At 58.1% G+C, this 23,711-nt stretch overlaps 1 protein-coding gene across 1 annotated transcript; it reads right to left on the minus strand.

Annotated features, from left to right (window-relative positions):
* Positions 1-369: 369 nt before the first annotated feature.
* On the minus strand, positions 370-23,399 carry SEMA7A (semaphorin 7A (John Milton Hagen blood group)). Its single transcript, XM_029950381.1, has 14 exons — positions 23,192-23,399; positions 9,981-10,132; positions 9,412-9,453; positions 8,986-9,078; positions 8,679-8,763; positions 8,449-8,559; positions 7,628-7,767; positions 6,871-7,055; positions 5,893-6,001; positions 5,610-5,808; positions 3,021-3,148; positions 2,645-2,799; positions 2,386-2,447; positions 370-2,072 (listed from the first exon to the last, which is right to left on the minus strand). Exons 1-14 carry the CDS (start codon positions 23,337-23,339, stop codon positions 1,711-1,713), a joined length of 1,971 nt encoding a protein of 656 aa, XP_029806241.1. The 5' UTR covers positions 23,340-23,399; the 3' UTR covers positions 370-1,710.
* Between the last annotated feature and the right edge of the window lie 312 nt (positions 23,400-23,711).

Raw genomic sequence — 23,711 nt, forward strand, 5'->3', positions numbered from 1 at the left:
GGAGGCAGCGAGGCCTGAGGTGGTTTTCTAGCCTGGCCAGACCAGGGGAAGTGGTGGGAGGTAGAGCCCAGGTGTGGGGGTGGGGGTGGGGTGAGAAGAAAGGCCAGCTCCCTGGGTGTGAGCAGAGGAGGTGGGGTGCAGAAACTGCCTGGATTCCCGTCAATAGCTTTGCAGGCAGTGGACCACTGCCCAGGAGATGTGGGTGCCCGGCCCACCCCTGTCTCTCGTTTGCTAGGAGCTCTATTGGTCCGCTTCCCTGGGCTCCAAGGACAGACGGCAGAGTGTGTGATGAGGAGGTATTGAGTCATAAACAGGAGCCCCCACCCTTGTCCCCCTACCGGGATGGCTTTACCAAGCAAAGAGCAGTCATAGGTAAATAAATAGCTTGTTTATTAGTAATATGTTACATTATTAAAGTGCATTGAGAAGAGATGCAGGGGCCAAAACTGGAAGGCTGCCGGCCCCAGGCCCTGCCCTGGGCTGGCCAGACACAGCCAGAGAAGGGCCCAGCTCTCTGTTGAAATCCACGGACAGGGTTGGGGGCAGAGCCGTGCACCTGGAGAGCTTGGCCCGGGCTGTCCCCACCAGAATTCACAGTTTAGCCTAAGTTATAACATGTCCTGAGCTGAAGGTGGGAGACTAGGAGCGTGGAAGCACAGCCCCTGGGGAAGGGGGCTGAGGGGAGGGGAGAGGTCCCCCCGCCCCCCCCACCCCCAACGCCAAGGGCAGAGTCCTGGAACCTCCCCCTGAGGACCCGGCTCCTCCTTCTATATGAATGTGGTGAACCTAGGGCTCAGTTTCTCCTTCATTCTCCCCTGTCTCCCTTACCCGACCCCCTCCCATAACTGCCCCATACCAGGGACTGGGACCATGCCTCCCTCAGACTGGGATCCCAGGGCAGAGCCAGCTCATGCCACTCTCCTCAAACCTATGCCTGTCCCTAGACTCTTATCCCATCCCCGGAGCCTCAGACTGGGACCCCCCACCCCAGCCCATTCCTTCCCCAGTCCCTCCCTGTCCCACCCCACCCCCAGCATGAAGTTTTGGTATTTTCATACAGATGCAGTCAGAATTAGCTATACATGAAATAAGCCTAACATAAAAATAGAGCTTTTTCCGTCCTTCTGTCCGGAAAGCAAACATCCTTCAATAAACATGCAAGACGGCTGCCTAGTGGGACCTGGGGCTGGTGAGGGAGCCGCAGACGGCAGCCCTGGGCCTACAGGAACAGCAGCCACCCCCAGCCATGGCAGGAAGGAGGAGGAGGGGGCAGTCTGGGTACAAAGAGTCCACATAGACTCGGGCCTCAGCCCCAAAGTCCAGAGCCTGGGGCCCAGCTTCCTTTTCCAAACCCCACTCTCTGGCCCATGGGCTCTTGGGCTGAGAACATCACTGCATTTAGTCAAGTTTGAGGAGGGGTTTTTGAAAAGTAATCTCCAGAAGATAAAATCTTAGGTCACCAATGCCCTGGCTTCACAGTCAGCGCCTTCACTCTGTGGCCCCTGCCCCCACCACCCCCTGTGCCCACTCGGGCCCAGCAGCCGCCCGCGGCTGGCCATCTCCAGGCCTGGTGTCCTTCATCGGGTTATGCAGTCCCCCTGAAAGAAGTATCGGGCAAGGAGCTCACCGGGCCCAGCAGGCTCTGAACGGAGACTCTTCTAGTGCCCCTGAGGCTGCAGGAGCCTGCGCCATGCCCATCCCCAGGGGACCCTAGTGGACCAGCAGGCCGAGAGTGAGTGTGGGTAGGACGCCCAGCCAGAGAGAGGCGGCCAGGGCCCGGGCCCGGCCCAGCAGGTGCTCGGCCATGGCGCGGTCGTCCGGCAGCAGCTCCCAGTGCTGAGCCTCACGGAAGTAGGAGCCCTCCTGGGCCTCACAGAGGTAGTGGCCATACTGGCGGGCTGTGAGGTTCTCGATGAACAAGATGCAATTGGGGCTCTGGTGGCCCGGCTCACAACTCTGCTCCACGTTCTCCTCGTGGCGCCATGAGTAGGTGGCATGACGGGACTCCATGGGGCAGCTCAGGTAGTAACGAGAGTTCCGAGCCAGGGAGACCTTCTGCAGTGGGGCCCTGTCTGGAGTGGGGCGGGGGGGGGGGGCGGGAGGACAGCCATGAAGAGAGGCCACAGGCTCCCAGGGCAGACTATATGCTCCTCTGCTGATCGGCCCAAGGCTTCTAAATGGACACAGTGCCCAATCTCCTCCCCACTTCCCCCTGCCTCCCCTACCACCGCCCCCTCTCCCCAACAACCCCCATACCAACAGGGCTCCCTCTGCAGGACTGTCCTGCCCCATCCGCCTGGGGGCCCCAGGGCCAGGCCATGGGTCTCTCAGCCAGGGCTGGACCACCCTCAGTGGACTGGGGCCTCACAGGGCCAGATCAGGTACCTGGCTGTGGGTTGGGGCACTCTTTGTGTGGTTCGTCTGGATTAATGGACTGCAGCACCGGCCTGGAGTTGGAAGGGGAAAAGAAGCTGAGCAGACAGGAGGCTGAGGGTTGGCCCCATCCCTGTCCTCATCCCCACCCAGGTCAGCAGTAGTGGCCAGCTCTCCAGGCCAAGAGGGCGTGGCCTCTGGCAGTCCACTGACACCACCCCAACTCCTACATCCACCTCCTCCCAGGAACAAGGGATCCTGGCCAACGTACCCTTGGGAGCTGTAGATGGAGACGCAGTGGCCCTGGTCCCAGCCACAGTAGGGGTCTCGGGCCATGAGGCAGCCATGGCAGCCCCCGCCATAGACTTCACACAGGTCCAGGGGCACCTGGCTCACCTCCCACTGGGAGCTCACATATAGCTTCCGCTAAAAGAAGAGCATGACTCAGGTCAGGCCAGGGCCCCCAGCCCCAACACTGAATTCTAAGTCCCCAGGCTCCCCTCACCCCCACCCCCTGCCACGCCTTGGCAGGCCCTGGCGCCCAGAGGCTCTTAAAAAGATAAGCAAATCACATGCAAAGGAGCTCTGTCCTCAGCTGGCCATCCCCAGGTAGCCCCATAGGATACAGTGGGTATAGGGAGGCTCACCCGCTCAGCGTCCAGCGACATGGCCTGGATGGCGGCCGGGTGGTGAAAGGGCTGGATCTCCATGATGTTGAAGGCAAGGCTGCGCTCCCGCTCTACCGACTCCACCACTTTGTGGATGGTGCCCCTGTCTGTGGGTGAGGGGCAGAGGGTCAGCGGGCCAGGGGGCAGGAGTTCCCCAGAGCCGGGCAGCCTGCCTCTAGGCTGGGCCAACTGGGAAAGGCGGTGGAGAGCTGGGAAGTCATGGCTCAGGCGAGGGTCACAGGACTGGGCTGGGGTGGGGTGAGGAGAGTGTGACTGGGAGCCTGAGGGCAGCCCTGAAATCTTCCAAGGCTGGGGCATCCCAGGAGGCCCAAGGTTCTACCAGGCAGCAGGGGCACAGAGCCAACTGTTCTTTAGGCACAGCCCTGAGACCCTGAGAGCCTAAATCCTGTGTGGAGCCCTTGTGCATTCCCGTTGTTTTGCATTGTTGAATCCTCCACACCCTTAAGAGGTAGGTATTCGTTCTCTTCCCAATTCAAAGAGGAGGAAATGAGGCTCAGAAAAGCTGAGCAACTTGCTCAAGGTCACATAGATGGTGACTGGAACCCAGAGGCACTAGAACCCCATCCCTCAGCTCCTTCTATGATCCCACTGCTTCGTGGACTCTTTGGGGATGTTGTCTTTAAATAAACTTTTCATTTTGGAGTAATTTTAGCTTTACAGAAAAGCTGTAAAAATAGTACAGACTTCCCAAATACCCTTCACCCAGTTTCCCCTAACGTTATCGTCTTATGTAATTGTGGCACATTTGTCACAATGGAGCAATCGACACTGGGACATTACTAGTGCCTCGATGACAGACTTTATGTGGATTTCTTGGGTTTTTCCACTACTGTCCTTTGTCTCTACCAGGATCCAATCCGGGACTCCACATTGCATTTAATCTTTGGGGATTTTTTAAATTTTTATAAAATCTTAGATCTAAAAAGGGCCAGGCTGCCTGCCTCCAAGGCCACGCTCTCTCCATTCATACCTATCAGGGACTAATGGGCATCCTGACCCCCGGGCCCTCCCATTCCCACCTCACCGCTGTCCTAGTTTCTAGAGTAGCCTACCTCTCCCACCTCTCCCTCCCAATTTCCCAGGGCATCACTTGCCCCAAAAAAGCAGTCAGATGATTGCTTGCCTAGGACTTTCCTTTATGTGTCTGTGGCCCCCTCCGCAGGCTCTGAGATGTGGCCAGACGCTCCTTTGTCCTGATAAGCCCGCAGTCTTGGCAATGCCTTCACACACACTGCCTGCGGCATCCCGCTGCAGCCCCATAAGTGCCTCCCATAGCTTCTCCCAGCTGGGGGAGCCTCCTGCTCTCTGCAGAGGGCTCAGAAAGTTCTATCTCTTATCTGGCCCCAATCCTTCCTGCTGCAGGATCCAAAATGGTGTCTCTCCAATGGCCCTCATACCAAGACCTCATCACTCACACGCACTCACCTCCCAGGTCTGCAGGAAGGGAGCCCGCAGCCAACCCAGCTTTCCTTATCCTGGCTCCTGCTCTCAGGCCTGTGTCGTGTGACCCTCCCTCTCCTACACCCCAATGCCCTGCCATCGCCTGGCTGACGATGGCAGCCGGGCCAGTGGTTGCTGAGCAGAGCAAGGACAGGGGCCCGTGGGTGCAGCCAGGATGAATGGAGGAGTAACAAAGTGGGGTCTCAGGACCCAGAAGCTGGGCTCCCTGGGTAATTCCTTTCGAGGAGGCCTCTAGGAGTCAAACAACCAAAAAGGCCACCGTGGCCCTGAGAACACCACAAAGCGAAACAACAGCAGGAAGTCACACTGAGGGGGAGACGTGAATAATTGAGGGTGGGGGCCTGAGGCCCTGAGGTGCTAGGCTCCTGGGGGAGACACTGCCCTTTCTCAGGGCACCACCACTCGGTCTCGAGGAAAGCCCGTGGCCCCAGCAACACTGATCTCCATGCTCGCTCCCAGCAGCCCCCTTTGCCCACAGCCTGGGAGCAAGAAGTTACCAGAAACTCAGCTCAGAGCTGGCTCGCAGAACCCTGCCCCCCCCACCTCCCAGGAAAGCCCCCTCTGCGGTCCTCTGCTAGGCTTTGCAAATGTTCCACTCTCTGCAAGTCCTTCCCTGAGTCTCACTAAATTCTTGGCAACCCACATATAATGAATGTTTCCTCCCACCTGCATGGCCCCAAAGACAAGGAGAAAGTTAGATTTCCTTATTCTGCCTGGCAGAGGCCCACAGATCCCAGGGACCAGGTCCTTCCTCCTGACTTTCCATGTCTCTTCCAACGCTCTTCCCTGGGTCAGACCTACGGACCATAGCGATACCCAGCTTCACTCAGTCTTGCTACATTTCTGCCTCTGAATCCCCATGCCTGTTCTTCTCACACCCTAGGATACCCTCCCCTCTTCCTTCTGCCCCCACCTCCTTCCCTGCCTGACTTCCACAGCCACACATGCTGACACCTCACAGCTCTTGGCCACTCAATTCTTCCTTCCAAGTATAAAGATTCAACCAGATGTTAGTGATAGCATTCCTTATACGTTTCATATCCGTTTTTACAAAGCAGGCGAGAAGGTCCTGGGGTAGCCCCTCACCTGTGGTCAGGTAAAGCACGTGGAAGGTCTCCCCACGGCTGGCCTGCATGCGGTGGACGACCACTTTCTGGTAGTGGTACTTTGAGTGGAACAGTGGCGTCTTCAAAGGCCCCATGGGCTCCACCCTCTGTGCCACCTCAGGGTGACTGTCAGCCACCTGGAAGGTCTCTGTGGGTATAGGTTGCTGGTCTGGGAGACACTAGGCGAGGAGAACAGGTCCAGGTTAGTGAAGTGGCTGGGAGACGGGGCTGGGGCCTGGGCCAGGGTGGGCGTCACAGCTTACCTTGCCAGGCCTGGGGTTGGGAAGGCTCGAATGGTAGCCCTTGAGTGAGGACATACGGAAGACTCTGTCGATGTCATCAAGGGAGTACACACAGACAGCCGAGTAGTTCCTGGGGGAACACAGAGACTGTCTCACTGGGGGGCCCAGGATCTACGCACCCTCACTCACCCGGGCCTGCCCAGCAAGCACGGTACCTAAGAGTTATGAAATACTGGGGAAGGAAGGAGGAAATGAGAGAGGGAAGGAAGGGAGAAGGGAGAGAGGGAAGTTCAACCAAATTTCTGTCTGTTGCAATATAAAACCCCAACCTGTGTTCTGACACAGAATCACTGAGTTCAGAGGCCAACCCCAGGGCAGGGGAAATCCCAACATCTGCATTCCTGTTGGGTGACTGTCGAACGAGACTGGACACAGCCGCTACGTTCTGATGCCCAAGGAGGCCACAGTCCCGTCCCCTTTCCAGCCAGAACGGGTCCACCCACCCAGTAGCAACAGTGCAAGGTCTTGGCCTCCCCACCTTGTCCCCCAATTCTCACACCCCCCTGACACCTATGTCTGCCTTGTTTTCAATCAATGAGAGTGATTAAGAGGTGTGAATTATCAGGTGCAGGCAATGCCTGAGCAGGTGTGATAGCACCCAGCACCCTAAGAGGCCTCAGTTGCCTTTTCCCAGCACCCAGCACCCACTCAGAGCACCCAGCTGGTGGACACCCGGGCACAGGTGCAGCCACGAGCATGCATGTAGCATGTGCACACACACCCGTTGTATACAGGCTCACAAGCACACCAGTGCACGCACCTCCCTGAGCACTGGCTATCCCCCATCCCACACCCAGCAACAGCCCTGTCCCTTGAACCTGGAGGCCCCCGCTCAGGCCACATCTGCCTTCTCCTCAGCAAAGCCCAAGCCTCCTAATCGCTAGTGGACACTTAGCCAGTGCCCGCTCCAGCCCCAGGCCCAGCATGAAGGCCACTCACCAAGGGTTGGAGAAAACACCATAGACTCTTGTGTCCCTCCACTGGCCATCAGGGTCGGGGAGCAGAAAGACGTCCTGCAGCCTGTTGAAGTTCTTGTTGGTGGTGACATCACTGCACACCAGCATGGCTTTCAGGAAGGTGTTCCACTTGGAGACCGACAGTGAACTCTCGCCACCCTGGTCTCCCTGAAAGGGTGAGGAAGAGGAGGCCCCTCAGCACCTGCCCAGGCTGCCTGCTGAGGCACCTGCCGCCAGGAATGCCAGCACCCAGGCTTCAGAGGAGGAAGGGGAGCTCTGAGCGGACCTGCCAGGGGACGAGGCACTGGTGCCTCTCCTCTCTGGCCAGGCTCCAGCCCATCCAGGGTACAGGGCCAGCAGTGCGGACCTGCAGGGTAAGGTGCCAGGTCCCCTGAGAACAGATCAGCTCAGACTACATGTGCCTCCTCTCACACACGCACACTCGACACCTGACACAGATGCGCAGCCCAGCACTTTCCCACAGTTGAAACAGACACGTGTAGACCCACTTTCACACTCACAAATATACTCAAACATCGTGCATGAATACAGATGTTTGCACACCACCACACACGCACGTGAGCCTGCTTTGCCCATGCACAGATGCACAGACCCTCCTGTGCACACAGATTTGCTCTTACAGTCCCACTCCCAGACATTCTCCCGTTTCACATGCTCCTTTACGGAAGCGTGTGTACGTGCATTCTTGTGCTCCCACTCAGGCTCAGACACACACTCACCCTGCAGAGCTGGGCCACTCGGGACACGTTGAGAGGAGCCTCGGGGTTCTTGTCAGGATTGTCCTCTCTGAAGAAGTAGTAGATCTTGTCATCATAGGCCTGGTCTTGGTGCACGATGGTAGCCTTGATGAACTGGGGGTCTGCCGGAGACACAGGGGAATGGATGTAAGGCTGGGAGCCTGCTAGGACCTGCCCCAACTCTGCCTGCATGCACATGGGCACGCGCGCGTGCGCGCGCACACACACACACACACACACACACACACACACACAGTCTCTGAAAACAAGCCCAGAGCAAATCAGACCTAGACTAAAATTCAGAACATCAGGTCCAACAGCCCAAGGAGCCCAAGACTCTGCACCTCCACCCCACACCTGTTTTGCCTTCTTCCACAAAGATGTCATAGGCCCAGGAGCAATGACTTCATGCCTGGGGACTGGGGGGAGGTCCCTGGGGGCCCCTATGTCACTTCTGCCTAATTGGCAGAGCCCTAATGAGGAGGAGGAGGTGTGGCCCCAACATGAGCTCAGCAGAGGGATCCACTGTGGCTCTTGGGGACCCCACACTGGGTCTGCAGCTTCCTCTGTTTTGCTCCCAGAATGTGCTGGGCACACCCTGCGTCCACACCATGCTCTCTGTTGTTCCCCTGCTCACTTAAAGGCAACCTCCTCAGCTCTGGCTACTCAGGTCCCCAGTTTCTTGGGTGGGCTGTGGCCCACCAGCCCTTGGGGAACCCTCCCATGAAACCCGAGGACCCCATCCACTGCCCCGGGCATTCACACCCCTTCAGCCCCCACAGCCCAGTCAGAACCTGACTCACTCTGCATGACGGTATCACTGGTGTACAACTCGATCTCGCCCTGGATGCGGCGGAACCGAGGGATCTTCCCGTTGTATTCCTGCTTCCGGATTGTGGAGTACACTTCGTCCCCTGGGCATGGGGGGAGGTGCAAGGGTAAGGGAAGACAGCTCCTGGAAGTCCCTCCTCTGAATCTGGGCCACTGGACACAGGGCTGACCACCCTCCCCCAGCCCAAGGCAGGTGACCTACCATCAAACAGAACCAGTGAGTTCTCATCCGGGCTGAAGGGGGCATAGCCTCTCTTTTCACCAAGTGACTCCACAGTGCCATTCACCTGGGGGAGATGAAGGAGGGTCAGACAGCACAGGATGCCATGGCCACGGCTTCCCAAGGGCACCAGCTTCCCAGCCTGGGTGTCCATCCCCCCAGGGATTTGATACAAGGTAAGGCCTGCCTCAGAGTCCCCCCAGCTTCTTCCCAACATGCTGGGCGCAGAAGCACTGGTGCACCCAGACAAGGGTGAGCTGACCAGGTGCATGGGGAGGGGCCTTCTCACCAAGTTCCAACAGCTGGGGCGCCGGGCATTGGTACCACAGATGAGCAGCCCCTCACCCTTCCTCTCCAAGAGTGTGATGTAGTTCTCGCAGTCCTGCCCGGGCAAAAGGGAAAGAGAGATGTTGGCTGGGGGCCCGGGCAGGCCCAGCACTAGGCCCCTCGGTCTTGGGGCAGGAGGCTTCAGAAATCTGAGCAGAGGAGGCACCTTCAGGGACTCCAGTGGCCCCAAGAACAGCAAGGACACAGAGGCCTTGGTGAAGGAGCGTGTCTCCCTTCAGAACTGGGAATCCCAGGGCAGGGCTATCTCCCTCCTCCCAGACTGCGGCTCCCAAGGCAGGCCCATGCTTCCTTCCTTAAACTCTCAGGGACTCCTGTCCCTTTCCCAAGAGGGGTCAGCCTCCCCTCAGTACTCCTCTCCCCAACTCACCCGCTTGTCCAGGCAGGAGCCCTTCGTGGAACCAATGTTCACCTGAAGGGGAGGGAAGAGCATTAGGCCACTCTGCCAAGGCAACATGCCTGTGCCTGCTTTCCATGCATCCTCAGGACGAGCCCATTTTATAGATGAGCAACGAGGGTGAGTGATTTAACCAAGATCACACAGGGTGTATGGCCTGATACCCAGAGCCAAAAGCCAGCCCAGAGATCTCAGAAGATAGTGGCCATGAGGTTCTGAGCCCAGCTTCCTGCCTGGGTCTTCCCCATCAGCACTACTCACTTGGCCTGGGAGCCTAGCTCTAGGCTTTTCTCCGCACTGCCCCAACACCCATGCTAAACCAGACTATCGTTAGGAAGCCTCTCCCAGGGACCACATAGGGACATAATGGGGGGGGGGGGGACCTGGTCAGGGAGAGATGCGAGCTCCCCCGGATTCCCTGAGGCCCCTCGCCAAGGACAGAGGGGAGATGAGAGAAATGGGGCGGGGAGGGAAGGCAGGAGGGGCTCCACTCTGACCCCGGAGCCAGCAGAGGGATCCAGGCAGAGGGGGTCTAGGCTCACCGTTCGCTTGGAGGCATTCTTGCCCTCGGGGAAGTCGAAGACATAGACCTTGCCACGTCCACCCACCCACACGGTTGAGCTGCCAGGCTCGTGGAAAAGCACCGTGTGAGGCTCAGCCAGGCCAAAGTCCACCCAGTCCTGCCCTGCGCGGCCTGAGGAGGAGGCAATTGGCAGAAATGTTGAGGCTGGGGCCCTGGACAGGAAGAACGCCGTCCCACCCCACCAGGCATAGCAGCACCTGCCTGGCAACTAGTGTTTGGGTCTGAGCTGGGGCAGTACCAGGACTCAGAGCCATGAGTGGGAGAAGTGAGGGATCCCCTGCTGGGGTCCAGCAACCAGCTGTCCTCACCTTGAAGCCAAGGTCCTACAATATGTGTAACCTCAGGACGAGGGTAGGATGTAGGGACCCCTGGGGAGAAAAAACTCCCCACACTCAACACATACATACACACACATGCCCCCATACACAGTCTGCTGGGCTCTAGCCAGGAAGGGACCAGGGCTCCCCAGCTCTGCTGCCAGGACAGCAAGCAGCCACCTCCACCCCTGCAGGGAGCTGGGGCTCTAAGAGCCCACTTAGAGTCCAGGTTCCCAGGGATCACTTCGGTCAAAACCCAAACCCTTCCTTTGGGAAGCCCTCTGCACCCTGTCCCGGCCCACCCAGCTCCTTGGTGAGCAGGGCAGCTTACATCAGAGCCAGAAAGGAATCTGAACGTCCACTCCCTCCCATGTTTACAGATGGGAAAATGGAAGTCCAGAAAGAGACAGCCCAAGGTCAGACGGTCAGTAGCAGGCGCTGAACTAGAGCCCACGCTGCTGCCCCCCAGCTGGGCTCTGTGGCCAGGCCTGCTCTGGTCTGGCTTCCCAGAGATGCCAGTTCGTGCTGGGAATCAGCCCTCTCTCCCCAGCAACTCTGGGACAAGGAGACCTTCACAGGGCACAAGAGGCAGAAGGGCTGACCAGGACAATTTTGCCCAAATAAGAAACTGTCTGTAGCCACTGCCTCCAGGGAGATGTCTCATCTCTGGTGACATTGCTGAGGTTGTCCTGGTTGTGGGACTAAATTACAGGGATAGGACAGCCTGTGGCTGTGCCCCCAGCAATCAGCCACAGCTAGCGTCTCCCCACCTCTGACCAGCTCGAGGCCGCACCCCAGAGCATGGCCTGACCACTGTTTATTCAGCTGCAGCGATCTCAGGAGCAGCCAATGACCCTGAAGCAGGCAGGACACACTGCAGCCCCAACAGGAGAGGGACAGCCATCTCCCAGAGTCTGCCCCCGACCCCCAAGCCCTCTTTCTGCCACACCAGCCACTCCTACCGATTCTGCATTCAACGGGGGGCGCACCTTGTGACCCACACCTTCATTCCCTTTCCCTAAGCTACCTCCCTGCATGGTCAAGTCATCCCTGGAAGGGGGATATTCTCCATCTTCACCTCAGGTGTGGCCTGGCTCATGGCACAGAGGCAGAAACTCAGGACCCCTGGGGGGCACGCGAGTCCAAGGTCACACTAGGAGGGAAGACAGGCTCGCTTATCCAGACAGCATTGGTTCTGGGGGGAGCGGGGGAGTGGCAAGCGGAGACATTCAGGGAGATACAGCACCGTGGGCCACAGAAAAGTGCTGAGCTCACAGCTCTCAGGTTCTCCTGGCTCTCCTGGGGCACCCCACACACAGCCAGAGCAGCTCAGCACATCAGGCCTCAGCGTACCCCAGGCTCGCGCCTTCAGCCCCAGCTGTGCAGGGCCAGGCTGAGACCCAGGCTCTGCACTGGGTGGTGGGGATGTGGTGCTGGCCAAGGCTCAGGCATGGCATAGCTGGCAGGTCTCAGCCCCCAGGCTCCCCTGCCTTTTCAGCTGGGGTAAAATTCAAGTGCTGGGGTCAGCTCTCTGGCTCCCCTTTTACCGGCAGCCAGCCAGAGATCCAGACAGTCTGCACCCCCCCCCCCCCGCCTTCCCTAACCAGCTCTGGCCAGGGAAAACTGCATGTCTGCATCTGGAGACAGGCTGGGCTCTGAGAGCACAAGCCCCTGCAAGCCTACCCCTCAAACCACACTGGCCCCAGAGAAGAGGACTACAAGGCCGACCACAGCTCTAGTGGTGGGGAAAGAGGCACTGGAGTGAGCCCTGAGGGATAGCTCTTGTCCAGGGGTCACAGCCCTGCCCTGGGGAATTCAGTCTGATGGGGGAGAAAGAAAGCCCTGCCCTGAGAAGTCAAGCCTGATGGGAGACGCACTGCTCAACTCTGGGGAGCAAGGTCTGCGGGGGAGATCCAGCCCTACATTGAAATCCAGCCCCCCCCACCCCCCAGATATCATGGAAAACTGTCCTGGGGCAGAACTCAGGGCTGCTCACAAAGTGTTTTTGAGGACACAACGGGAGGCGGGGGCCAGAGTGAGGGGCTAGAGCATGGGGCCCAGGGCAGTCCTGCACAGATCTGCAAGCCTGCACCCCATTCCCTTTAAATCATGGCTGCGGCAGCCAGGGTTGGGGGAAGCACAGATTGCTCGCCCCATTTTGCAGAAGAACAAACAGGGCCCAGCAGCATTGCCTCCCTTGACCCCCAGGCTCCCACCCCTCCTCAGTCTGCGCCTGGTGATGTGCATGGGGAGGACGGCACCAGCTCGAGGTCTTGGCCCATTCTCCACCCCTACCCCAGCCTGGCTCCCGCACTGCCCGAGGCCCTCAAAGGACCTGATTGTGCCGGGGAAGTGTCTGAGCGGCAGCAGCTCGATGAATACATGAAAGGAAGCTTTGTTCAGGTCACAGGAGCGGGGGCTGGGGGCTCAGGGGCAGGAGGGCTGCCTGGAAGTGAAGGCAGCACTAAGCCTTCACAGCCAGGACCCATGGCCTGATGGCACCATCACAGAGAGCTGGGTCAAGGAGGAGGCGGCATTCAAGGCTCTGCCCACGCAAGGGCTCAGCAAGGCTAGGGGTTGCCCCTAAAAAGACCCAGCCAAGTGAGCAAGTGTCATATCCTTAAATGCATCGTTTTGCTTCCCAATGAATCCACAGGGCTGGGGGAGGCAGATCAAAAAGTAGATGGGTCAGGAAAAGGCAGGAAGAGAATTCCAGACAAGAGAAACAGCTGAGCAAAGGTGGGGAGGTGACAGAATGATGGGTACATAGACCTAAGGGCCCAGGGCATGATGCGGAGGGGAGGGACAGAAGCCCAAGGATGCTGCTGCCCGTCCATCTCCACTGCTGCCCTTCTCCTCCATAGAAGCAGGGCTAGGATCGCAGGGCCAGGGTGGGGAAACCCTCCCCCCCTCCAGCACACACCCCAACCTCCCTTCTCTCCCTGCCTGACCAGCCCCCTCTGCTTCCCATCCTAGATGTCTAAAAGGAGCACCGTCTGGCACCGTGTCTCCCCCCTCACTCCCCGGCCTGACGCATTAGTGGCTGACTAAGTGGTAGCTAAAAGCTCCCAGAATAACCAGGGGTTCGGGCAGGGGAGGGGGCTAGGGGCACATGGGAAGGGCATGGCCCCAAAGGTGGGCCAGGCACAAGACTTCCCACCCCCATGCAATTCCGGGCCCATCATTGTTCCTTCTGGACTGAGAAAGAGCATGTTCAGGCTGCCCTGGACCCAGCCGGACTCCACAGCCCCTGGAGTCCCCACCTTCCTCACAGTGGCAGGAGCTGCAAGGCCCAGCTCCAGGAAGAAAGGAGGGTCAGGAAGATAGCTGAGCGTGGGAGACAAAATGCTATTGGAAAGAATCAGACCTGACTGCTCTTGGAGCCACGACCCTCCTACCACATTCCCAGTGGCCGATGGGCTGGGGCAAGTCCAGGGTTCACATAAGGTGGTTTTCCTAAAGCAGGCTGGCCTAGAGGGGTATTGCTCCTCCTCTCTCCTTCACTCTGAGTGTTCTCACCAGCTGGTCCCCACTTCCCCCATATCCTCACTGCCTGTGAAAGAGGGGGCAGCCCAGGACAGTAGAGTTGGGGCTGGAATATATGGGGTGTTGTTGCCCATGAAGGGAAGCAACAAGGCAGGGATGGCCTTCCAACCTGACCCACTGACCCAACAGGCCTTGAATGCTAACCTCAAGGAGCCCGTTGAAAGTGGGCATTGAGGCAGGCTCTGAGAATGGCAGGAATGTGGGCACACAGCAGGGAATGCCTGAGTCAGGCAGCCTGGGAAGCCTGGGCACAGGGCAGGAGCCAGGCCAACCTCTGACTGGGGACCCAGCCACATCCTCCCACAGCTGTACCCAACCCTGCATGGTCAGACCCACCTCACACCCTTGTATACCACACACACACACACACACACACACACACACACACACACACACGAGGCTGAGAAAGAGGAGGGAGGGCCCACGTGTGGTCCAATAATTAGTGCAGCCTCTCCACCCTTTGCAACGCATACCACAGGTCAAGGTGGAAGGAGATCTGAACAATCACTGAGCTGAAAGGGCACAGAGGCCAGACAGGCTGTGCCACTGGCCCAAGACACATAGCAAGGAGGGCAGAAGTAGGGCCAGCTGACAGCCTAGTGCTTCTGGTGCCCGTCACCAGCTCCAGCCCTCCGAGACCACCACCCAGACCTCCCTGAGAGCCTCTTGATTTACAAAACACTGTATGTTGCTTCTTCCTACTTCCCTGGGTCACGTCCTGCTCCCCATCCTTCCCTCCCTGCCCACCAGGTGAAAATTTGCTAACCTGATAACAGAAGGGAATTACCCACCCACCCATGTTCTAGGTGAGCCCTGATCTCCCGGGAGCCTTTAGTAATCCAGGCCTAAAACCCTAAGGAGTGACTAATGATGAAACGCAGCGCTGCGTCAGATCAGGGGAGGGAAACCTTTCCACTGGGATGGCTGCAAATGAACAAATGTTTCATCTCTGTTTCTCCAGTTTTGGCCAGGAATGAGGGCAGGAGACGCTGTTCCTATACCCCCAAGCTCGGTTTCCAGGGTGGCCCCGGCCCATGCCAAAGAGTGGGACGGTTGCCGTTGGAGTTCTGGTAACACCAGACAGAGCGAGGGTGCAGACAGCTGCCTGGCAGGCCCCTGAGGTGGTACTGAGCTCGTGGCGGAGGGGCAGGTCTGCCTGTCTTCACCGGCCGTGGGAACGGTGAGCTGTGTGCCGGCCTAAGGGCTATGTCCTCCCCCACACCAAGGTCAGCTCTGGCGGGGAGGGGAGCACACCTCACGTGTGGGCTCAGCCCGGGCTCCAAGAAGCCCGAGCTCCCTTTAGAAGCCAGATGGCTGGTCATTTGCAACCAGGGCCCTTCTGAGTTCAGTTTCCTTCTCTGTGAATCAAAGAGGCTGGTGTCTGCTACCGTCTAGGTTTTATGACCCACTCATGGTTCTTAGGACAAATCACAAAGCAGTCAGGGTTGAGTTCATCTTCGGGGAAGATGGGATGACGAGTCTTGGAAAAGTCAGAGACAGCTTTTGGATGGAGGTGCGGGTGGCAGAAGAAGCCAACCTCACCCTCTGTCTCCATCAACTAGGCTGCCAAATTCCCCAACCACCCTGCAAAGAAGGCAAGTCAAGTGTAGGTACCCCCATTTTTAAAATTATTTTTGTATTTGAGAGAGAGAGAGAGTGGAGGAGAGGAGCAGAGGGGGAGAGAGAGAGAGAGAATGAGAGCGAGAATCCCAAGCAGGGACTCAATAACACGACCCTGGGATCACGACCTAAGCTGACAAAATCAAGAGTCAGACGCTCAACCCACTGAGCCACCCAGGGGCCCCTGTACCATTTTATAGACAGGAAAACTAAGGCCCCTCCAGGCCAGCAAGGGCCATGTGCTCTCTGAACCATGCCACTGTGCTCAAAGGATCAGAAGGCTTGGCTGGTGGGGAAACCAGCTGGGGCAAAGGCTTCAGGGCAAGGGGCGGTGTGGACAGTGAGCTGAGGGGGCACCAAGCTGACACTGAGCAGGGAGAAGTTTCCAAGGCCAGGTGAGGCAGGAAACCCAGGATGAACATCGTGTCCTGTCCACCTTCCAACTGTTCTTCAGCCCAGCAGGTTCCAAAAGCCCCAGAGTAAGGCCAAGGTCAATTATCCTTTAAAGGAGAGGATGGGCAGAGGCATAAGGCCTGCCCTTGGGTCCAGAGCCAGGGCAGAGGTGGGGGAGAGGGCAGAGGATGGCTACATCGCTCTAGCAGAGGGAAGCAGGCAAGATGGGAACACTTGAGAAACAGAAGGTTCCCCAGCTCAGCCTTAGCCTGGGCTGGCAGGGTGGGGGAGTGGGCAAAGAAAGAGCAAGGGCAGCCCCCCAGCATAGCCAGTAAGGGAGAGCTGGCAGGGGCTGGCTGCCAGGATTTCATCAGAAATCAGAGATGCTGAAGGAGAAGAATGACAGCAATGGCCACAATGATTTCCCTACCACTTAACTCTTCCATTGCATTTACTATGTGTGAAGCACTATTCTAAGTGATTTTTATATAAATTAACTCGTTTGATCACCACTAACTCTTATAAGGTGGGATCTCTTATTACCCCCATTTGTTAGGGAGCGCAGTGAGACACAGAACTTGAGTAACCAGCCCAGGATCACTCAGCTGTTACGTGGTGGCATGGAGGTTGACTCTCAGGCAGCTTGATTCTGTGCTTATAGCACTGCACTCTGTAGAAGAGCCCTTGGACGTTTCCAGGCCAGTGCCTCCCACACAAAAGAGAAGACTGGGACACAGAGAGAGTGAACCACGGTACCCCAAAGAGACTGTAAGAGCGTGGGTGTGCAGGCCTGAGGCACCAGGGATCGTGGGTGGGGCGGGGTGCTGGTGGGGGTGGTAGGGATCTGGGGGTGCAGCACAGTACTGGACACTGACCAGCACGACTAATTAGGAAGATAAATCTCTTGAAGTGTCTGCCCAGAATAGAAAGCACTGTCTAGTCTGGGGTAGACCACAGTGAAGGGCAGGATATGCTCATGAACCCTTTTTTATTATCCGTTCCACCAGATTGCTACCCAAGCAGCACAAACCAAAAACACTAGGCTCCACCACTGACTCCTCAGCTCAAGAACCCACCATGACTCCCAACTGCCTATCCCAGCAATGCCCTCCCCCTCTACCTGGCAGTGTCAAGGCCCATCTCTGCTCATCTCTGCCAAGGGTCTATCCCTCCTCCGCACCTTTGCTTGTGCTCTCCTTTACCTTGATTGCCCTTTCCCTTTCTGTCTGTGCACATGGTCTTTCCTGTCCTTGAACACCTGGCCTCAACCCGCACCCCCTGGCTTTAGGAAGTGTTCCCAACTGCTCCAGCCCTCACTGCTCTGTCCTCCCTCTGACCTTGTGCTATACACCATCTGGCACACACCATCTTCTCTCAGATTCCACTGTCTGGTGGGATTTCACCTGGACTGTGGGGTCCTGAAGGTGAAGGCTAGGCTTCCTCTCACCCTGTGGGCCCCGGGCCAAGTCAAGGCCAGGTCTGGGCAAGTAGAGGCAGCTTAGATAGTAGGAAGGGGCAGACTGGGGTAGTAGCCCACATCAGAGGAGCAGCCCTCTTGGAATAGGCTCCTGGGCCACTGACAGCGTGCTGAGCTTATCACGGTGACCTTCCTTCCCCACCAGGCTAGCCCAGAGCCCTGGGCCCAGCAGATAAACAACACAAGCGGTTCTCTGAACCCCACTTTGCCCCCGCCCCATACACCTGCCCTTTGCTCTGTCCGGCTCTTCCTCTCACGCCACACTGACCTGTCCTGCTGTCACCTTTTGTCACAGTCCGTGGTTATACCTAAAGGTTCCGGATCTCCCAGGTACGCTCCCTCACCAGGCAGCAGGCCTGCCTCTCTGGGCACCTGTGTGCCACCCAGGCCTTTTCCTGCTCTCTCCCCTAGAGGAGTTGCACAGACCTAGGCACGAGGGCTAGTGTTGGCTGCCCCCCACAGTGAGGGCTGCCTCTGAGGGTGTTAGCACAGAGCCCAAGCCCCTGCCTGGAAGTAAGGGGTGCAGGAGGCAGGGGAGGATCAGCCTAATCCCAGACTGTCGTGACAGTTAAACCCAGATTAGCCCGTGACACAGATCAACCTGCCCTCAAGACCCGAGGCCCAGCTGCCCTGAAGAAAAGGCCAGAAGAGGCCCAATCTAAAGTCCTGAAGGGAAAATGGTCATGGCCAGTGGGGCTCCTGGGAGCAGAAAGCACTGGGGCAGCAAGAGTCTGGGCTCAGCTGAGCTGGCCAAGGAGGAAAATGCTAAGGGAGCCCCAAGCCTGGGGAAGGAGCATGTAGGCAGACAGACAAGTGGAGGGAGGCCAATAGCTGAGGCCAAGAGCAGACCTGGGCAGAAAATACAGTCCTGGTCCCAGCTCCGCCTATGTCATTGGGTGACCTTGAGCCAGTCCCTGTCATCCCTGGCCTCAGTTTTCCCATCTGTGGAACGTGTGGGGGAAGGTGTGGATCTCTGACGTTTGTCTCCTGATGTCCTAAGCTCTGCCCCATTGCGTTGTGTGGGTTGGAGTCATCCAAGAAGTTTCCTTGGAGGAAGTGAGACAGAAATGGCAGAAAGGAAGAGAATGAGGTGCTGGGAGGGAGAACTTGCAGGGCAGCGGCTCTGAGGCAAGGAAACATGGGCGCTGGGGAGCAGTGAGGAAAGATTCATGGGAGATAAGGTAGGCGTGGGGCCCGGCCACCACGCAGCACTGGGCAAAGTAGTAGCTCTGTCACTGTGTGCTCTAGGTGAACCATTTGGCACAGCATCGTGGGGGCATGGAGGGGCCTCAAGGGGACAGACAGACATGCCCAAAAAAGGAAACTAAGAGAAAGGGAAGCTTTCTGGCCCCGAGCAGACAACAGAGCAGAGGAAGTACGGTCAGGCTCTTGTGACATAGCCAGATGCCACATAGTGGCCGTCATGAGGGACACGTGGGGCTGGGGGTGGAAGACAGGACATCAGCTAGGGCCTCAGCTGTCAACTCTAGGGCCAACCACTCCCATCACTGCCCTCTGTGGGTTGCTGGATCCCTTCTCCTGGCTGGAGCCTCAGCTTACCACCCTCCGCAAAGAAAGGTACCTAGTTCTCCCTGCTTCTCCTGGGTGCCCAGAATTCCCCCCTCCCACACCTGCCATTTCCCCTCTGCCCAATGACCTACCTCCGCTAAGGCGAAGGTTCCTGGAAGGGGAAGCTGGTCAGAGGAAGGGCATCTGCCTCTCCCTCAGCAAGAGTGCCTAGATCTTCCCCACAGGGAGAGTCACTGATGGAGAATCTGGGCAGTCAGGAGTTAGGCAGAAAGTTCTGGTCTCCCTGGACCTAGCCGTGGCTTCCCATGGGGGGAGCTAGGACACTAGGGAGGTCTTCCCTGCCAGGTCCCTCTTCCTGTTGGCTGTATATATAAGGTCAGATGACCCACTTCAGATGTCCCCTCCCTCCTGGGGACACTCACTCGGCTCTTCTCCTCTCCCTGGTCCTAGATGCAAGTTTTTGGATCTGAAACCATGCCATGCCAGGTGCTTCTTCCTGTCCCTCCCCTCCTTAGCTGACTTCTACTCTTCCTGCCATCCCAACTTACCACCTCTCCAGGAAGCCCTCCCTGATTGGGCAGACTGGGTTAGGTACCTCCTCAACCCTCATAGCTGCCCTTTGTTACAGGCCCTGTCACATTTTATGGTAACTGAAGGTTGACCTGCATGTCTGCCTCCCCATCTACCCTGAGAAATCTACAAACTTGTCTACTTTCTCAGCCCTGGGTCCCCAAGCCCTGCCCTGGGACCAATACAAGGCTGGCCCCAGCAAATGTCAAATATGCTATCTTACTATGTCCACTCTGGAGATCACAAACCAACGAGCAACTTCCTCCAGCTGCTTCACAGCTTTCAGCTCTTAAGAGGAAAAGATAGGAAGGAACACAGAACTCAAGGATTTCCCCTGACTTCCCAGGTTTCAATTTCTCCTCGCTACTAAGGTTTGAACAGGCCACTGCAGCCTCTGCCCAACCCAGGCAATTTGGGCTCTGATAAATATAAGCTCCTCCCTCTGTCCGCTTTGGACATTTGAGGAAATTGAGGCTCAGAAAGAGGCCTGTACGTGCCCAAGGTCACACAGGAAATCAGGTCAGAGCTAGGACCAGAGCCAGGCCCCTGACCTCCCATCTCCTTTCCCCATGCCGTGTATGTCTTAAGTCCGAGCCGCCATCCACCCCACCCCAGCCAACTCTCAGAATCTTCACTAACCAGGACAGAGGGGCCACACAGCGTGCAGGACGCTCCGGGTGACATCACCGTGCATCTCTCCCAGCTCAGGAAACCCCTGTCTCCTCCTGGGAATTGTTCCCCTTCCCTGGGTCTGCAGGGGGAGTTCACCTTGAAGGTGATGAGCACATCTAAGTCCCCAAGGGGGCAGGGATTTCCACTGGAAATGCTGATGCTTGGGGAGCCTCAGCTGTGACCTCATCTCCTGGAGGAGGTGACAACAACCCCCTGCCCTAGGGAGTCGCCCCATAATGGCTCCCCCAGCAGCCACCAAGTCAACAATAACATCCTGTTTTTAATTGGACAAGGGAGCCCCAGAACCGGCTGGGCAGGTGGAGACTGGAGACTGGGCCCTGTTTCTCGCAGTGGATATGCTGGCTCACCTCTGATCTTGGGGGTTGGGAACTTCCTGGGCTTCTCCATCTCCTCTAAGCAGGGATGGAATGGGAGAGGGGTACACAGCTTCCATAAGTATGCCAACCCATCTCCTGCAGCCCCAGCTTACAGGAGGGTCAGGCTCACACTTTGCATCGGTGACTGGTTCATGTGTCTGTGATGCCCTCAAAGGACAATCTCCGGAGCCCTTCCTCATCTGGTGAGCTCTGAGGGTCAGAGACAGGTGCAGAGTTCAAGGGAACCAGCAGGGCAGTGCTGACACATTCCTCTCTCTCCTGGCCAGGCCTTCCTCAAGCCGAAGAGGCATCAACTTTCCCAATAAGTGCAGGCTGGGAATCACTCAGAACTCCCTGATCTAATCTTTCCCTGAGGCTTAGGAGACCAAGCCACAGAAAATAAATGACAGAGAAGAACCCTCTATACCTACTCCAGTCCCTGCACTTATCCTGGCTCAAAACTAAACCTCTAGTCTATGCTTAGTCGAAAACTGGCTCCAAAACTACCATAATCTTGGACTTAGTCATTCATGGAACCCAGCTCTCACAGCACCCCAACCCCTGCAAGACAGGGACCTGGCCCTACTGCAAAGGCTGGAGGGCTTCTTCTCAGCCTACTCCCCTGTTTGCCCTGCCCAAACCCATTCCTGTCCGACTGCCATGTGTCACCCCCCGGGAACTAGGAGGCAGCTGTCAGCCAGGCATACCATCACCAGCTGGTGGGCCTGGAGGATAGGCGGATGGCAGGGTCCGTCTGGCCAGTGGGACGCCTGGCACTGGTGCAGATGAGCAAAGACTGCCTTTGGACAAGATAGGTGAGGGGGTGGCAGAGCCCAGTAGGGATCAATAGTGCATTATGAAGCAGAGGGCACGGCCAATGCGGGCCTCTGTGGTACAGTTGTGAACTGCGCGCAGGGAGAGGTAGAGCTGGGCTGGGAGCTTTGCAAGTGGGTAAGAGGACTGAAAGCAGCTTTAAATAGCCCCAGGGTGGGGACTAAGTGCCCAAGATGTGGAGGTTCACATTAAGTGTAAGATGTGGCTGTGCATTAAGTATAGGGGGAGGGGTCTTAGTAAGACTTGGGGGTAGGGACAAGCAGAGCCAAATGCAAGGGGTTTGGTGCAGGTGGAGATTCCAGAACACTCAGATATGGGCACGTGTCCTTTTCAGAGTGCCTGAATGCTGTGCTGTCCAGGACAGCAAAGGGGACGGAGTCAAGGCAAAGATGCTGGCAATGCAGAGAAAGCCTGGGCCAGAGCTCATCCACCATGAATAGGCGACAGGCTTCCTGTTCTACTCCTATCAGAAATACCTCTGGCTGGGTAGCAGAACTGGCCCCCAGTGTCTCTCCTTTATGGCCAAAAAAATTACCTAAATACTTCTCCCCTCCCCAACTCAGAAATAGCACTGGTCTGGTGCCAGATCAGAGCCCCCAGTGTGCACGGTGAGCTCACACGTGGAGTGACCTTGGGCAAGTCACATTCCCCGGGCTGCTGCAGCTCAGGCTACTTGTTTTGTGTGTGGGATTTTTTCCTCTCTCTGCTAAGAATACCTGCCCCAGATAATGCTTCAGGCTCTGGCGATTCCTGCAAACTGCCTCAGGCATCAAAGGGCTCCCAGCAGGCCAGACCAGACCCCTCCCCCAGCCCCCAATACGTCCCCCAACCCCCACTACAAGTCCACCACTACCTCGGGAGGCTGCAGTGCCGCCAAATTTGGAGGACAGAGCTCGGTCGGTTTAGGGGCGGGGAAGCATTTGTGTGCAATGCAGGGGAGGGGAGCTCAGTTCCTCCCAGCCAAAAGACTCAAACCTCACCTAAGCTGGCTTTCTGACCCACTATACAGGAGTCTAAAGTGAGGCGCCCCTGGGGAAGACTCTGTTCCCCTAGTTCACATATCTGCCGAGGCCTAAAAGCTGCACTCCCTCCCCAGATCCGCCACCTGGGGGTCCCAACATCCATGCCCCACCCAACGGGCACTGCCCCCCACGCTGACGCCGATTCCTGGTGACAACTGCCACGTGCAGACAAGGGGGGAGCGGCCGGTCCCGGCATTGCAGAGGCAGCGCCCGGGTGCCCCAAGCCTCCGCAGCGCACCTTGTCCCCACTCGTCACTGGGTGTCCACCCCTTTACCCTGCCCGCGCTCCGGGCCAGGGCGGGGGCGGGGGCAGGCAGCGGGGTCTTTGTTCCCGCAGCCGGAGCGCAGCGGCGGCGGCAAGGGGTCCGCGCCCCCCTTGCCGGCCCAGCCTGCGCTGCGTGCGACAGCAGAGCCCGCAGCTCTAGAAGAAGAGACCCGGGTGGAGGTCCCGGCCGAAAAAAAGGTCCTGGACAGAGGTCCTAGCGCTGGAGGGCGGAGAATGCCTCTCGGCCGAGAGAGGGGCCCTCTCCCTCCCCAGAGCCCCGGCGCCACGGTTCCCGACTGGGGGCGGACTTGGAGCGACTTAGCCGGGGCTCCTGCCCCCGCCGCTCGCTCACCGCAGCGTACAGCCTGCTCCAGCGTGCCAGCGTGCCAGCGCGCACACTCACACACTCACCCAGACCCACACCTCCCCGTGGGGACAGCCCGGGACCCGCAGAGCCGCGCACGCACTCCCTCCACTGCCGCACAGTCTGCACCCGCCCCGCGCGACGTCCGATCCCTCGCCCCACCAGCCCCGCGGCGCCACCTACCTTTCCAGACAGCGGAGATGCGGGGTCCGCTCTTCGGGTGGCCTTGGGTGGCGGCGGCCGTCCAGAGCAGCAGCAGCAGCCGCAGCGGGCCGGAGACGCGGGCGCACAGGGCGCCGAGGGAGGCGCATCCGGGCGGAGGCGGTGTCATCCCGCAGCCCGGGAGCGACAGCGGCGAACAGCCGAGACTGAGCCAGCGCCCGACCGCAGGCTGCTCCCAGTGCAAGGAGGCGGAGTCAAATTCCTGACCCCACCCTACCTCCCCCCATTCCCCACCCCTCAGCCTTTCTCGCCTCCCTGCTGCCCAAGGGGGGGCGCAGTGCCCGCAGCCAGGGAACCTTCGCCACCCTCTCCCAGGCAACTCCAAGGGGAGAACCCGGACAGCCGGGGACAAAACATGCGTGGACTTCTCTGATCGGTGGCAGACCCTGTCCCCTCTCTGGGCTTCAGATCCACTCCCCACCCCCATAAAAGGGTGGGCCTAAAAGTCAGGATGCACATCTCCTAGGGCATGGACCAGGTA

Source organism: Suricata suricatta, chromosome 9 (genome assembly GCF_006229205.1).
Source record: "Suricata suricatta isolate VVHF042 chromosome 9, meerkat_22Aug2017_6uvM2_HiC, whole genome shotgun sequence".
Lineage (NCBI taxonomy): Eukaryota > Metazoa > Chordata > Mammalia > Carnivora > Herpestidae > Suricata > Suricata suricatta.

Coding starts and splice junctions, on each gene's coding strand:
- SEMA7A (XM_029950381.1), bottom strand. CDS start 23,339: ATGACACCGCCTCCGCCCGGATGCGCCTCCCTCGGCGCCCTGTGCGCC. Junction 3,149..5,609: donor CGTGCTTTACCTGACCACAG/GTGAGGGGCTAC, acceptor CCTCACCCACAG/ACAGGGGCACCATCCACAAA. Junction 2,073..2,385: donor GTGCCCCAACCCACAGCCAG/GTACCTGATCTG, acceptor GCCCCACTCCAG/ACAGGGCCCCACTGCAGAAG.